Source organism: Musca domestica, unplaced genomic scaffold (assembly GCF_030504385.1).
Source record: "Musca domestica strain aabys unplaced genomic scaffold, Musca_domestica.polishedcontigs.V.1.1 1, whole genome shotgun sequence".
Lineage (NCBI taxonomy): Eukaryota > Metazoa > Arthropoda > Insecta > Diptera > Muscidae > Musca > Musca domestica.
This window is the reverse complement of record NW_026712114.1, coordinates 42,605,736-42,620,486: the sequence shown is the minus strand read 5'-3', so window position 1 is coordinate 42,620,486 and position 14,751 is coordinate 42,605,736. Positions and strand designations below refer to the sequence as shown.

General features: G+C 37.2%; 1 protein-coding gene across 8 annotated transcripts in view; it reads right to left on the bottom strand.

Annotated features, from left to right (window-relative positions):
- LOC101888879 (protein similar) overlaps positions 1-14,751 on the bottom strand; it is a 365,682-nt gene that overhangs the window by 274,424 nt on the left and 76,507 nt on the right. For all 8 annotated transcript variants that reach the window (XM_059123264.1, XM_059123265.1, XM_059123262.1 and 5 more), the window contains 5 exons: positions 10,806-10,993; positions 10,393-10,739; positions 10,105-10,329; positions 6,903-7,069; positions 6,736-6,842 (listed from right to left, as the gene is read on the bottom strand). In XM_059123264.1, the coding sequence (XP_058979247.1) occupies positions 6,736-6,842; positions 6,903-7,069; positions 10,105-10,329; positions 10,393-10,739; positions 10,806-10,993 (1,034 nt within the window). The remainder of the gene's footprint in view (positions 1-6,735; positions 6,843-6,902; positions 7,070-10,104; positions 10,330-10,392; positions 10,740-10,805; positions 10,994-14,751) is intronic.

The window sequence follows — 14,751 nt, the reverse complement described above, 5'->3', positions numbered from 1 at the left end:
CTGACAAGTTTTTAAATAGTCAACTTGTATTCCTTACTTTTTTTATTTATTTAGAGCATTGCATTTTTATTAAGTTATTTCATTCAATTCAAAAGCAAATCAAATTTACATTTTTCGTTTTTTATTATTAATTATTTCTAGAAATATTGCATGATTTCGATATTATGCAAAGTGAGTTTTTCTTTATTATTGTTGTTCGTCAAGTTTTTCATTGATTTTTTTCTTTTTTTTATTAACTTAATACTGAAACATCATAAATTTCAAATAGCATTATTACTGCGTCGTTTTCAACACTCGTTTGAGTTTTGGTCTTCTATGAGTCCATAGAAGAGCTTGAGGTCTTCTATGAGTCCATGAACAGCTTGAGGTCTTCTATGAGTCCATAGAAGAGCTTAAGGTCTTCTATAGTCCATAAAATAGCTTGAGGTCTTCTATGAGTCCATAGAAGAGTTTGAGGTCTTCTATAAGTCCATAGAAGAGCTTGAGGTCTTCTATGAGTCCATAGAAGAGCTTGAGGTCTTCTATGAGTCCATAGAACAGCTCGAGGTCTTCTATGAGTCCATAGAACAGCTTGAGGTCTTCTATGAGTCCAAAGAACTGCTTGAGGTCTTCTATGAGTCCATAGAACAGCTTGAGGTCTTCTATGAGTCCATAGAAGAGCTTAAGGTCTTCTATGGTCCATAAAATAGCTTGAGGTCTTCTATGAGTCCATAGAAGAGCTTGAGGTCTTCTATGAGTCTATAGAATAGCGTGAGGTCCTCTGTGAGTCCATAGAAGAGCTTGAGGTCTTCTATGAGTCCATAGAAGAGCTTGAGGTCTTCTATGAGTCCATAGAAGAGCTTGAGGTCTTCTATGAGTCCATAGAAGAGCTTGAGGTCTTCTATGAGTCCATAGAAGAGCTTGAGGTCTTCTATGAGTCCATAGAAGAGCTTGAGGTCTTCTATGAGTCCATAGAAGAGCTTGAGGTCTTCTATGAGTCCATAGAAGAGCTTGAGGTCTTCTATGAGTCCATAGAAGAGCTTGAGGTCTTCTATGAGTCCATAGAACAGCTTGAGGTCTTCTATGAGTCCATAGAACAGCTTGAGGTCTTCTATGAGTCCATAGAAGAGCTTGAGGTCTTCTACGAGTCCATAGAAGAGCTTGAGGTCTTCTACGAGTCCATAGAAGAGCTTGAGGTCTTCTACGAGTCCATAGAAGAGCTTGAGGTCTTCTATGAGTCCATAGAAGAGATTGAGGTCTTCTATGAGTCCATAGAAGAGCTTGAGGTCTTCTATGAGTCCATAGAAGAGATTGAGGTCTTCTGTGAGTCCATAGAAGAGCTTAAGATCTTCTTCTGTCCATAGAAGAGCTACAGGTCTTCTGTAGTCTATAGAAGAGCTTCAGGTCTTCGGTAGTCCATAGAAGACCTTCAGGTCTTCTATTGTTCAAAGAAGAGCTTGAGGTCTTCTACAGTCCGTAAGAAGAAGCTTGAGGCTTGAGGTCTATGGAAGTGCTTGAGGTTTCCTATAGTCTATAGAAGATCTTGTGGTCTTCTAATGTCTATAGAAGAGCATAAGGTTTTCTATAGTCTATAGAAGGGCTTGAGGTATTCTATGAGTCCATAGAAGAGTAAGAGCTCTTCTATAGTCCAGTTCCCCTGTAATTCAAAAAAGACCTATAGAATAGCCCACAGAAGATAAATAGCATTTCTATAGCCCATAGAAGATTTTTAGGTCCTCGATAGATATATATGCCATCTATGGACATGCGCCCTTGTACAGGTCTTCTCCGAAAAAGGCCTCAAATAGGTCTTCTAGAGAAGTAAAGTCGTTGTAAGCTTTTAATTGAACATAATACAAGGTGAGATGAAAAACTGCAACCAACTTCAAACTGCTGTCATTTCTAAGCCATTCCAGTGACAATTCGTGATGGAATTCAAGTGTGATAGTGGGATTTCTTTATTTTTGGTTGGAAAACCACAAGTGGCTATCGTTAGAGCACTCCGGCATTAAAATGTGAATAAATGTGACCGCAAAATGGCTCGTTAGATGAACATATTGCAATATTCCATTCGGAAAATATTAGAAAATGAGCTCGGCGTAAAGCCATTGAAATTCCAAAAAGTGCAAGAAGAATTGCTTCGCTTGGCCGAAAGTGGTGAACTGCCGAATTTGGTTTTCTCCGATGAGAAAACATTCGTTGTCCAGCCGTTTTTAAACAAACAAAATAATCGTGTCCACTTACCAAAGAGGTCATCTGAAAATGTGTACCTTCGGTTGGCCACCAAAACTCAAGCACGAGGCATGGTGATGGTGTGGGCGTGCCATAACAGCCGTTGGTCGCTCTCCGCTCGTATTAATCGACCGTGCGTATTAATCAGAATAAATGTCGAATATTATCGCGAAAATATTCTGGAGGGTGTATTAAAGCCTGGGCACGCAAACATCTTGGCCGCAGACCTTGGACATTCCAACAGGACTCAGCGCCATCGCACTTAGCACGCGCCACCCAAGAATGGTTACAAAATGAGGTTCCTTACTTCATTTCCAGCGCTCAATATCCACCAAAATCTCCGGATACCAATCCGTTGGACTATTGTGTCTGGAGTATTTTGGAAAGCAAGGTTTGCACTAAAAAATACCAAAGAGTCGATCACGGCAAGCAAGGGCCAAAATACCGCAGAGCAACATTCGGGCAGCGAGTGACGGTTTCATTGGCCGTTTAAAGGCCATAATTCGTGCCATGGCTGACCAATTCGAACAAATCTAAACTTTTTCTAAAATTTGATGATATTTCCGACATTTTTGCTTTCATAAAATTAAAAGAAAAAAAGCTAAAAACCATGACGTTTGACTTTGTAGCATTTTTGTGATCTCACCATGTATCTTAAAAAGGCAATAGTTCTATTCTTGAAAAGGTCTATTCCATAGACAAAAGACCTGTGAGTGCTCTCTCTCTCTCATATAAATACTTTGAAGGACCTCCCACAAACAGGAGACCCTTACGGGGTTTTTGTGGGTCTTCTTAAACAGAAGCCTCTTTAAAAATAATGTTAACTAATAGAATACCTTTTAACCTCTTAATTAAAAATTAATTATTTATTGAAAATCTCTATCAACGAAGGGCATAGAAGACTTCCTAGAATCCATAAAGAGATTCTAGAATCATATCCATGTATTTATTTATTTTCCATTTCTCCACTTTAAAAAATAATTAACTCCCTACGAATACCTTGCTAATTGCCATTGTCGTTATTACCCAGAAGTCTCTCTGGTCCCACGAGCGGCGTGCGTTATAATGAAATGAAATTGACCAATGAGACAGAACGAATGCTTGAATGCTCCTCCAAGTGGCCAAACTGGGGAGGCTAAATGTCCTTTGTCATTAAATTTTATTGCTAGCAATTAGAATTGTTGCTGACAACGGTTTCTTTTGAATGGCTAAATATTTTCATTACTGGTTGTTGTTGTTCTTTTTTTGCGTTGTTGTTGCTGTTATAGAGTAAGGCAACTTTACAACAATTATTATTTGTAGATTATTGTTGTCGAGTTAGACGAGTAGTTATTGCGTGCAATAATTTTTTTTTAGTTTTGTTTTTGTTTCTTGTCACCCACAAAATGGCTTAAAGGTGGCACTGAATAGGTGTTTGTTTGTAAAAAAAAGAAGATGGGGTTGTGGAATCCCCACCTCGTCTCATTTTTTATGTTTATTTTTATTTAGTAGTTCTTCTGTTTGATTTAGCTGGCTGGCTGCATCTACTCCTTGTCTCCATTTTTTACCGCCCTGTAATAATTGAATAGTTTAATGACACCTGGCTGCTTGTTTCGATTTCGAAGGTGTTAGCAGTAGCTGCTACCTTTTATAGTCCGTCCATGGACGTGGGAAGGTGTAAACGCCAACTTCGGTCGTTTTCAGCGTGTTTTCATTTTCATATTTATGAAGTTATGCATTTTTTATCACAACAGACCGACTGCACAAAGATAAACTTTGTTTTTATGGGCTAGACATTGAAAGGAAGAAGCAGAAGGAGGAGTTTATGGCCAGTAACACCCACTGGGCCAACACGTGTAAGACTTGTCATTAAACGTTTAGTTGTAGGCGAAGGGTACTTATTTGTAGTAACTGTTTTAAGATTGCGTAAAAGCATTACAAGGTTTTTTTTAATTTCCAAATCGAATGGTTTTTTTAAATATTTTTTTTAATTCCAAAGACCTTTTAACGCCTTTAAGGCCTTTATTGTCCACAGGAGCTTTAAACGTAATTTCTGAAGGTAGAAAATGGATTCTTTTGGCAGGCTCTTACCGGACCCAGCCTTAACTAAAATCAGCCAAGGATGCCAGCAAGACCGAATCATATTGGACAAATTTTGCTTTTGTTGCCAATAGCAAACATTCTTGAGGGTTTACTCTTCCGCAACATTAGATGAAACTATCCGGTTGCCAACTATCAGCATCATCAACACGGATTCCGCCAACAACAGCATTGCACACCATATCCACACATTTCAGTCCAGGATTAGAACATAACAAACCGTGTCATAGAACTGTGTTGGTAGCTCTTGGTCTACCAAAGGAATTTGTCAACCACGCCAGACTATCTTCTCATAGAAGAGCTGAAGGTCTTCTCATAGCAGGCCAGTAGGTCTTCTCATAGCAGGCCAGTAGGTCTTCTCATAGAAGACCAGAAGGTCTTCTCGTAGAAGACCAGAAGGCCTTCTCATAGAAGACTAGAAGGTCTTCTCATAGAAGACCAGAAGGTCTTCTAATAGAAGACCAGAAGGTCTTCTAATAGAAGACCAGAAGGTCTTCTCATAGAAGACCAGAAGGTCTTCTCATAGAAGACCAGAAGGATGTAGAGAGAACTACCCTCCGACCAAGTTTGAAACGTGTGGGCGCCAGTCGGAACGAGAAGTCAAAACACCGTAGAGAAAAACAGTAAGGTTAGATTATATTTCCGGACTTGTTTAATCTCTACCTTTCCACAATTCATCGCCCTCCAGACGGCATAGAGATCGTAACGTATGCGGATGATTGTATGATTATGGTGTATGGAAAATTTTAACACGTATCTCACGGAGCTTGCCACACCACAAACTATCCCAAGATCTTATGGGTCACATTCGACAGCATGTTCAAGTCGTCCGTACAAGCCACAACTATCTGCGACAGTGCCGACAGCAATTGGAGTGCGGACAAGGATTAGGACAAGACGTCGGTCTGTGGTCAACTATGCGGTCCAGTGTGGCCTGCAAACATAAATGCTACGTACTAAAAGAACAGAATGTTCAGTGGACTGTCAACATGACAAAGCGAAGGCCCTTCCCGTACGTCAGCATAATCGTTGCAGTACCTGCTTGGGTGTTATCGTGAGAGTCATCCAAACCATCATATGGTGAATAAAACTCCCGCACCAAGGCTTGGTAGGAAGGACAAGAGAGAACCTCTAAATCAGTCTATCAGGCAGGTCTGAATCGCATTCACAACTGCCATAAATAGTTACAGTATGAACGCTGTCTTCGAAGTCCATTGCTAAAGAATTGGTTACTTAGGTTACGGATCGTAGGCCAGAGTGTCCTAAAGGCTTCAATTAAATTATTTGTATATTTCTAGATGTTTGTTATAACATAATGACCTCTGAGAGATTTTCTATAGTCGTTTTAGATGTCTTTTATATAGAAAATTGTCTACAGGTGTTCCGAGATGAAATTAAACTAAAGTATCTTTCATGTTTGTCGTAGAAAAAACAACCTATATGGAGGAATTCTGTAGCTTGAACATCAGCTAATGAGGTATATTGCACATAAAATTCTTCAGGAGGCATTCAGTTCTATTTATATTTTATAAACCAGATATATTTTAGAAGTCAAAAGACCTAGAGGCATTTTATAAACCATTTAGAGTGATCAATTTAACTCGAATAGCTTAGATATTTTGAAAAAAAATAATAGGTGTAATAATAAACATGTCGAATCCTGACGATACTCCTTACAGTCAAGTCTATAATTGCACTTACAAATGGAATAAATGAATGAAATTAAAAAAAAATCATTGCCATAATTAAAGAGACAAGCGAATGCAATCATTAATGGAATGGAACTTATCCCAACAAATGTTGCAGTTTCACCAATGCATGACAACAAAAAAACTAATTACGAGACCAATAAAGTGGAGCGGACAGCGGGAAGCAGAGGATAGTAATGGAACAATAGACAATCACAATGTCTGAATGACTATTGCTACTAAAATAATCAGCTAGTCACATGATGTTAATATTCTCGTTGAGGACATAATTATCAAGCAAGCAGAGGAAGTGAGTGGCCAACAACATAGGAAACATTGGCAAAAAAAAACATAATACAAAAGTGTCAACATTGTGCGTATATAACATTGTCTATATAACTTGCCAAGGGAGCATACATAAAATGGAGATGGCAGACAAAATGGGAATGTGCAAAAACATCTTTATCCTCCAGCACACTTCACATTCGTATTCGTCTTATATTAATCTAATTAGTAAAACATTATTTCGTAATCTATTTAATTTAAAAGACATTAAAAGGAAGAAGACTAACGGAGAAGGTAGACAGAAACAAAAAAAAAACAAAATCTCATCAAACAAAAACCAACTCATAAATAATTTATTGTCTGGTTGGCAGCTTAGATTGCAGGAGTGACATCTTTATTTCTCTGTCTCATATAGACTAACTTAATGAATGTATAAAAAATAATTTCAATTAAAAAAAAAAAAAAAACTTACCATTTTTAAAGGTCACCATCAAACTGTCCGAATCGATGCCATGATGATAATTGAATAGAGATGTTTCAAGTAAATCTTCCGGTTTATAACCCAGCAAATTAAACATTCTGAAATAGAAAAGGGAATTGTCAGAAATTGTAAATAAAGAATCTCATAATGGTGCTTACTTATCATCGGCGTATACAAATTTCATATCCAATGAATGTTTGGTTAGAAAAGTTGTGCTGCCCAACGGTACCTCAATATTGGAGGGATGTGGTATGGGTCTACCCATGGCTACCAAGACACGATCACCTTTTGTATTAACCACCAAATGACCGGTAATGTGAATAACCTGGAAAATAAGAATACATTATTACAAGTTCATTTAGGAGTTATTTGACCTAAAACAATATCATATCTGTTTAAGCTCATTTAATAGAAATGGGAAGGAAAGAATGAAAATCAGTTTTGTTGCGTTCTCCGATTTTAAAACATGTATTTTTTTTAAATTTCTTTTGATGGGATGTGACTGGCAATGGTTCGAAAGCCTTGCGATAATGACGTGAGCACTATCGATCATACGTTCAACAAGATCTTCCCATAATAAAAAGCACAAGTCAAATCTTGCCACAGATTCTCGAAACGATTTGTAGTTTACTAGAAATAAACTGAAGTGGACGATTGGTACCTTTCGGCCGTATAAATCATGTGAACAGGATGGCGTAATATCAGCAATGTTACAGAGCACATCATGCTTGTGTGCATTACCTCATCTATGGAGAGAGTTTATGATGATCTATGTACCTAAAGCTGGTAAATCAAGTCACAGTATAACAAAAGCTATAGACCAATCAGTCTATCACCCATAATTTTAAAGGCTTTGGATAGACTGATAGACTTTGATATTAGAAAGGAGCTAGATTACTCCTTGGTGAAGCACACGGAGCACATCTGATTAAAGGTAAAGTCTGTTGAAACAGTTCTTCATGTAATGGTAGGATACATTGAAGAAAATTTGGAAGGAGAATTAAACATTGGCGGACTTTCTTTATGCAAAGAGAATCCACACATAATCCCTCAGCTCGCGATGTATCCATTAGGAAATCAGTTGCAAGAGAGGAAAAGTTGTGGTTTGCCCCATCCTCTCTAAGGATGTTTTGTAAAATAATGATGAATCTCTCTTGAAATTCTCAAGCAAAAAATACTCCTTAAACAGTCTTAAATGTAAGCTGAAGTAACAGCGATTACACGTCTCTGACCACGAAAAAGGAGTGAATGAAACAGAGACAATCTGCCTCTAATCGGTCTGCCCATACGAACGGATCAAAAATGGAAGAAGGAGTCTTCTATGAGCAACAATTAATGGCGTACTGCTACAAGTGGGATGGAAATGCACTGTTTATCTGGCAGAGATCTTAACGGCAAAAAACTTTGGAAGAAAAAATAACTGAACCGGTGGATATCTATATGCATATCCACAAACAAATTAATGCAATGTCAATTGTGTGGATTGACTCTGAATATTCTGCAAACCACTTTCCAATTTTGCTGAGTATCTAGTCATTGCAATATTAAAGGAAACGCGAAAGCCTATAAGCTGACAAGGAAAGGTTTGAAGTAAACAGACCTTGAGGTCGCCGACACCTTTAAACTGTCTTTTTGTCATTTTAGTGGCGCATAATTCAGAAAGAAAGCCATGACGAGCTGGTACAACGAACCTCCCAGCCTAACGCAGTTACACCTAAGCATAAGCACATCAACGTAACGGATAACGGTCGGGATACTAAGAGGTCATTGCATAATCCGCTCAAGAAAATGCAAATGGGGCAACTCTAACGTCGTATACTATTGCCTATGCAAGGATGAATAAAGAGAAACGATTAAACAATTATTATGCATTTGCCCTGTCTTATCTACAAAAATAATACAAATCAGCCTATGACCTCAGTGTGCATTCAGAAACAGATTCTGCTGCTATATATTAGCTCGCAAAAAGCATTGCATCTTTCATTTTAACATTTTTCGTTATTTTGTTCTCTTTCTACACAGGATGACCAGGATCCAACTTTTCTAACCTAGCAGTTCTGTAAGTCTTCTATGAGTGAAAGAAAAACAATATCGACTCCATTTTGTCATTAGACAATGATCTGCAGAGCTTTCATGGAAAAAGAAAGGATTTAGTGGCAGTAATTTTTTTGTCACAGGTAAGCTTTTACCTTGACTTCCTATTTTTTCATAATACTTCCTATCTTCAAATATTTACAGTTCAATTGAATGTGCCATTGGTTTTCGAATGAAGGACCTATCCTCAAACCTACATCCCATTAAGGAAGCACCCTTTCGAAAACAACAGATCTGATATTCTGTATACGATCGAGTTGCATTTAAAACTGGTAAAATCAGTAGGATAATGCATTTAAACAGTTAAAGAAGCTTTCCAACCCTTTAAGAATAAAAATGTCAAATTAAAGTAATTTTGGCATACGATTCGGGTTAAACCTTCAAACACCCAATATAGGGCGGAATCATTAAATTTTGTACTCTTTACGAAAAATAACTGCCAAAGTACAACATTTAAATTATCAAATATGGGACGTTTTTTGCACGCAGTTGTTGTTATTTCCGACGAGAGTAGAAAAATGTGGAACCATTAAAATATCTCAAATTCTCAAATACCAGTTTCAAAAATGTTGTCAAAACCTACAAAGTGATTCACAATTTTCGGTCCTTTATATGGCGGACATAATAAAACTTGGACCTATGTTTCCAATTTGTATATTAGGGTTCTCGACGCCCCGAAATTTAAAGTTTCTCTCTCTTCTTTAAAAAAAATACTATTTAACTTGTCTTTGCCGTGAAAAAGGTTGTACTCTACAACATCTTAGCTTTCGATTTTTATTCGTTTATATGGAAGTGTCATTACAACAGACTGACGTATGACAAGGCCGAATCAAATTGAATTGCACGTTGAACTCAAAAAGTTCCTTTCTTAAGTCTATGTTTGCACCGGAATGACAACCTTAATATACTTCGCACTTATGGTCATAAAATTTTCTATTTACAATCTCAATCTCCAGTCGCCCTATAGAGCTTACTGAATTACACAATTTTCCCTAACTAAACGTCAAACAGAATTCTGTTTGAATAAAATTATCAATCAAATAAGAATTTCATTCCCCTGAAGGAACCCTTTAAAAGGTCTTCAGTATACAGCAGGCCTGGAATGTCTTCCTACAAAACACTTTAAAAAAATGCAATTCCCTGATATTGCATTGCTGCTAAAACATGTTCCAACATTCCCAATTTTTCTTTATAGAGCTCCTTGACACACACAAAATCTCTCTATCAAAACAAAGTATGTTCGATTTAAACAAACCCCTCCATTACCTTATAAGAAGCACTCTTAATATTAATGCTGCGACCACGACTGGTCAGGGTGCATTTCAAACGAACGAATAGATCACGATGATCAGTGGAGATACCCTCCTCCAATAGATGTTCGTCTTTGACTTTATCAGCAACGCCATTGCGTTTGATGTTCAGTGCTTCCTTGAGCTCGGCATGATCACATTGATGAGCATATTCCCATATTTGTTGGCCCAGCATATCAATCTGAAAGAATCAGTTCAAAGTAAAAATAAATAATATTCAAAACCAATATTCACAACCACATACCTTTGATATACCCAAATAATCGCTAATGTTATCAGTGACATAGGTAATGTCACCATCATTGGATAAAATCAAAAGGAACCCGTCCAAGGTTTGTTTTATGAAACGAGTCGAATTGAAAGAATCATCATCAGCTGTTGTGCTGGCGTTTTCCTCGGTGGAGAGTTTTGATGTTTCCAAATTCTCTTGTTTCGGTTCTTCGGCTGAGGACTGTTGAGAGTCATCATTTTCCGTATCATATGGGGTGTTGGTGGTGGAAGTATTATTTTCTTCTTTTTCGTATTTTTCTGAATGTTCCTCTTGGCTGTAGGGAATATCTAAATCACCACATAAGGCTTGTATTTTGGGAACTGTAAAGAGAGCGAGAATTATTGTGGAAACTAATTTTCGAAATGAATTTATTAATGTTTACTTACACATCTTAAGCATATCGCGAACTTTAAGATATGAAATAGCAATACGCATCACCGAGGCTTTGTCCAGCTGTTGTACATCCTCTTTTTTCAGGGGCAGCACCTGGGCCAATTCTGTAAAGATTTCAGTTTCACGAGACCGTCGGCATCTGGCCGCATCGCGAGAACGTTCTTTGCGTTTTTCATTGTTCCTATAAATATTGAAAGGAGAAACATTTTGTTATTAAAAATGTGAAATAAAATGCAAAACGTTATGAAATATTTTGAAAATAATTAAAGAAACACACCTAAAAATTCATTTTTTTAGATGAACTTCAATAGATATTATGTCTACAGAAGATCAGTCAACAGACAGACGGTCTGTCAAAGATTTTATGTTTATAGAAGAGCTGTCAAAGATTTTTTTTACAGAGAGCGTGTCAAAAGTTCCTTTGTTTCCAGAATATCTGCCAAAACCTCAACTCCTCTGTTCAAAAAAAGACCTGTCAAAGGTCTTCTGTCTAGAGAAGAATATCTGTCAAAGACCTTCAGTCTTCATAAGACCTTTCAAACTAATTAACTAATTAATTTTTTCTGTCTAGGGGAGATCTGTCTTTTATCTACAGAAAAGCTGTCAAATGTCTTTTGTCTACAGAATATTAGCCAAAAACCTACTGTCTTGAGTACTCGTAGGTCTACAGAAGATTGGTCAAAGGTCTCTTGTCTTCAGAAGACAATTCAAAGGTGTTCTGTTCGCAGTAGATCTCTCAAATCTCTGTCTACAGAAGATCTGCCAGAGACCTCCTGTCTTTAGAAGACCTATCAAAGATCGTCAGTCTACAGACTAGGGTCTAGATATCTGTCTTTTATCTACAGAAAAGATACCAAATGTCTTTTGTCTACAGAATATCAGCCAAAAACCTACTGTCTTGAGTATACATATCAAAACTCGTAGGTCTACAGAAGATCGGTCAAAGATCTCATGTCTTCAGAAAACACGTCAAAGATCTTCTGTCTGCAGTAGATCTCTCAAAATTCTTCTGTCTACAGAAGATCTGCCAGAGACCTCCTGCATTCAGAAATCTTATCAAGGGTCGTCAGTGTACGGAAGATCTGTTAACAGCCTAGTGTCTGTAGAAGGCCTCTCTAAAGTGGTCTACAAAAAACCTGTCAAAGATTCTGGCTACAGAAGACTTGTCTTATGTCTACGGAAGACAAGTCAAAGACGCCTCACTGAAGATGACCTACCAAAGGTCGTAAGTCTACAAAAGATCGGTCGAAGGTCTCCTGGACCGTCAAGAGCTTTTGGTCTACAGAAAACTTGTCAAATGACATGTCAAAGATCGTCTGTCTATAGAAGACCTGTCAAAGATCTCCAGCCTACAGCAAATCTGTCATGTCTTCTGTCTGCGGAGGACCTATAAAATACGCCTCACTGAAGAAGACCTTCCAAAGGTCGTAAGTCTACAAAAGATTGGTCAAAGGTCTTCTATTTAGACAAGACCCGTCAAAAGCTCTTGGTCTACAGAAATCTTGTCAAATATCTTCTGTCTACGGAAGACATGCCTAAGATCGTCTGTCTACGGAAGACCTGTCAAAGACGTCCTCTCTGAAGAAGCCTGCCAAAGGTCGTCTATCTACAGAAGATCGGCCAAAGATCTTGTGACTGCAAAAGACGCACCATAAGTCTTCTGTGTATAGAAGACATGTGAAGTCTTTAGTCTTCATAGGTCCTGTCGAAGTTCTTTTTCCTATAGAGGGCCTGTCAAAGCTTTTTAGCCCACAAAAGACATGTCAAAGATTTCTGGTCTATAGAAGACCTGTTAGAATTTTCTTCTACAGAAGGCATCTGCCTGGAAAAAAACTGGCAAAATTCGTCTGTCCAGAAAAAAATTGCCAATGGAATATGTCAATGAACTTCTGCCCATTGGAGGCATGTACATTTTTAAACGATTCTGTCTAAACAAGTTCTGATCAAGACAACATATTCTGTGCATAGAAGACCTTTACAGATTTTTCTCACAATAGAGGACTTCTAAAATAAAAGCTCTTTAGTCTGTCGAACAACTGTAGAAGGCCTTCTATCTATAAATGACCTCTAAAGGGTCTTTTAAAAATAAAAGAGAAAAAATTACTCACAATTCACCTGACACATTTCAAGTTCCAAATGTTCATACATGTACATATGTACATACTAAAGGCCTGCACAAGACGAATTATATGAATTATGCTTTTTTCGACACACTGACTTTGTCTACTCAATCATGCGCTATGTATTTGAAAAGCAATGACAACCAACAACATCCCCCATTTTGATTCATGTGTGCCATTGTCTAAGGTTCGATCGTGGCATAGCTGACTCGAATATTTGCATGGTGTTCTCGAAAAATGCAGGGTGTCAACGATGACATCGAACCGTGTCATCGTCAAATTGTGTGTCATTTGTGTACGTGTGCTTAAATTGAGAGAGTGTGTGTGTGTTACTTTCGACGGTGAGGATGTGTTTTTGTGTGTGCTGTAATTTTGAAGTAACAAACACCGCGTAAATATAAAATAGAGTTCAATAACAAAATGTGCATAGACATCAACAAATGAATAGAAAAATTATATATATTATGAACAATTCCAATTTATTGGTGATTATCATAAAATGTTGGTCATAAAAAAGAGGTAAATATTGTTTGCCTATTTTCTATCTACATATAGTGTTCTTTTAAAATTGAAGTTTGTGGGCGGAGATTTGACTCTCATTCAATAACAGAATATGCACAGAATTGAACAATGGAAGTATATAGTGTTGTTACGTGAATTACAGTAGCACTCATTCTCATTTACACCTCAATACCGGAGGCAAACATTTATGAAATTATAATCAAAATAAGAACATTTTTCAGGGGGTTATTGTTTTTTTTTAATAAGGATTAACAATAACCACGAAATGAAAATTTTGTGTAGACCAATTATTCGCCAAGAAATTCTTTATTGCAAAAAAAATATTTTTTCACATATCGGAAAAGCAGGTAGCGATTGCGCTTTGCATTCATCACGTGTGTGTCTTTTTCGTTAGCAATTGTTTCATAATTGTTGTTGTTTTTTTGATAGAACATTTTTGCCTGACACACTATTCAACATTCTCTTTTATTGGTCATTACATGTTATGACGATGGGTTTGAGTGTGACCGACATGACGAGACATCGAGCATTTAGTTGGATGTCACGTACTGTTATGTGTTTGATCAAACAGGGCACAACATGACGAGCGTTTTTTCTCCATGGCATAAAGAGAGAAAATTGTCACATTTGCAGCCCTTTAGTACATACCTACATACATCTCATATTCATACCCCACAGCATGAGAACTAAATACTATTTATGATTTTTCAAATCATTGTCGGTTTGGCTGGCGCGTGTGCTTTTGTGGCCTCAACAGAAATAATTTATAATTACCGACTGACTGTGTGAATGGCTTAAAGCGAAAGTGTTTTAGCCACACACACACATATGTATCTACATATATATTCTCATAAATTAGCAAAAACTCTTGTAGTTATTCATACTTTGTTGGCCAAGTAAAATATGATATTGTTTGGAAACAAATTAAAGCAGAAGATATATATACAGAAGAAGAGAAAACAAAAACAATAATGCCAAGTAAAGAAAATTACTAAGAAAATATATTAACGAGAATTCGTTTTTGTTGTCAACAAATTCTTTAAATATTTCATATTTTTTTGGGCTCATTTGAGTTATTTTTGGAGGGGTTTAACGAAATACTGCACATGTACATAGGCACAGAGGTTTTGGAGATAAGTTAAGCCTTTTATTTATTTATTAATAGGGTAGATATTCCCTGCCTTACCCCCTGGTAAGCATTACCATCGTTCTCCACTAATAAACAAACGTTGTTTTTATAAAAACAACAATAAGGGGATTAAGCCTGACCATTTTGCAACAACAAAATACTATGGTA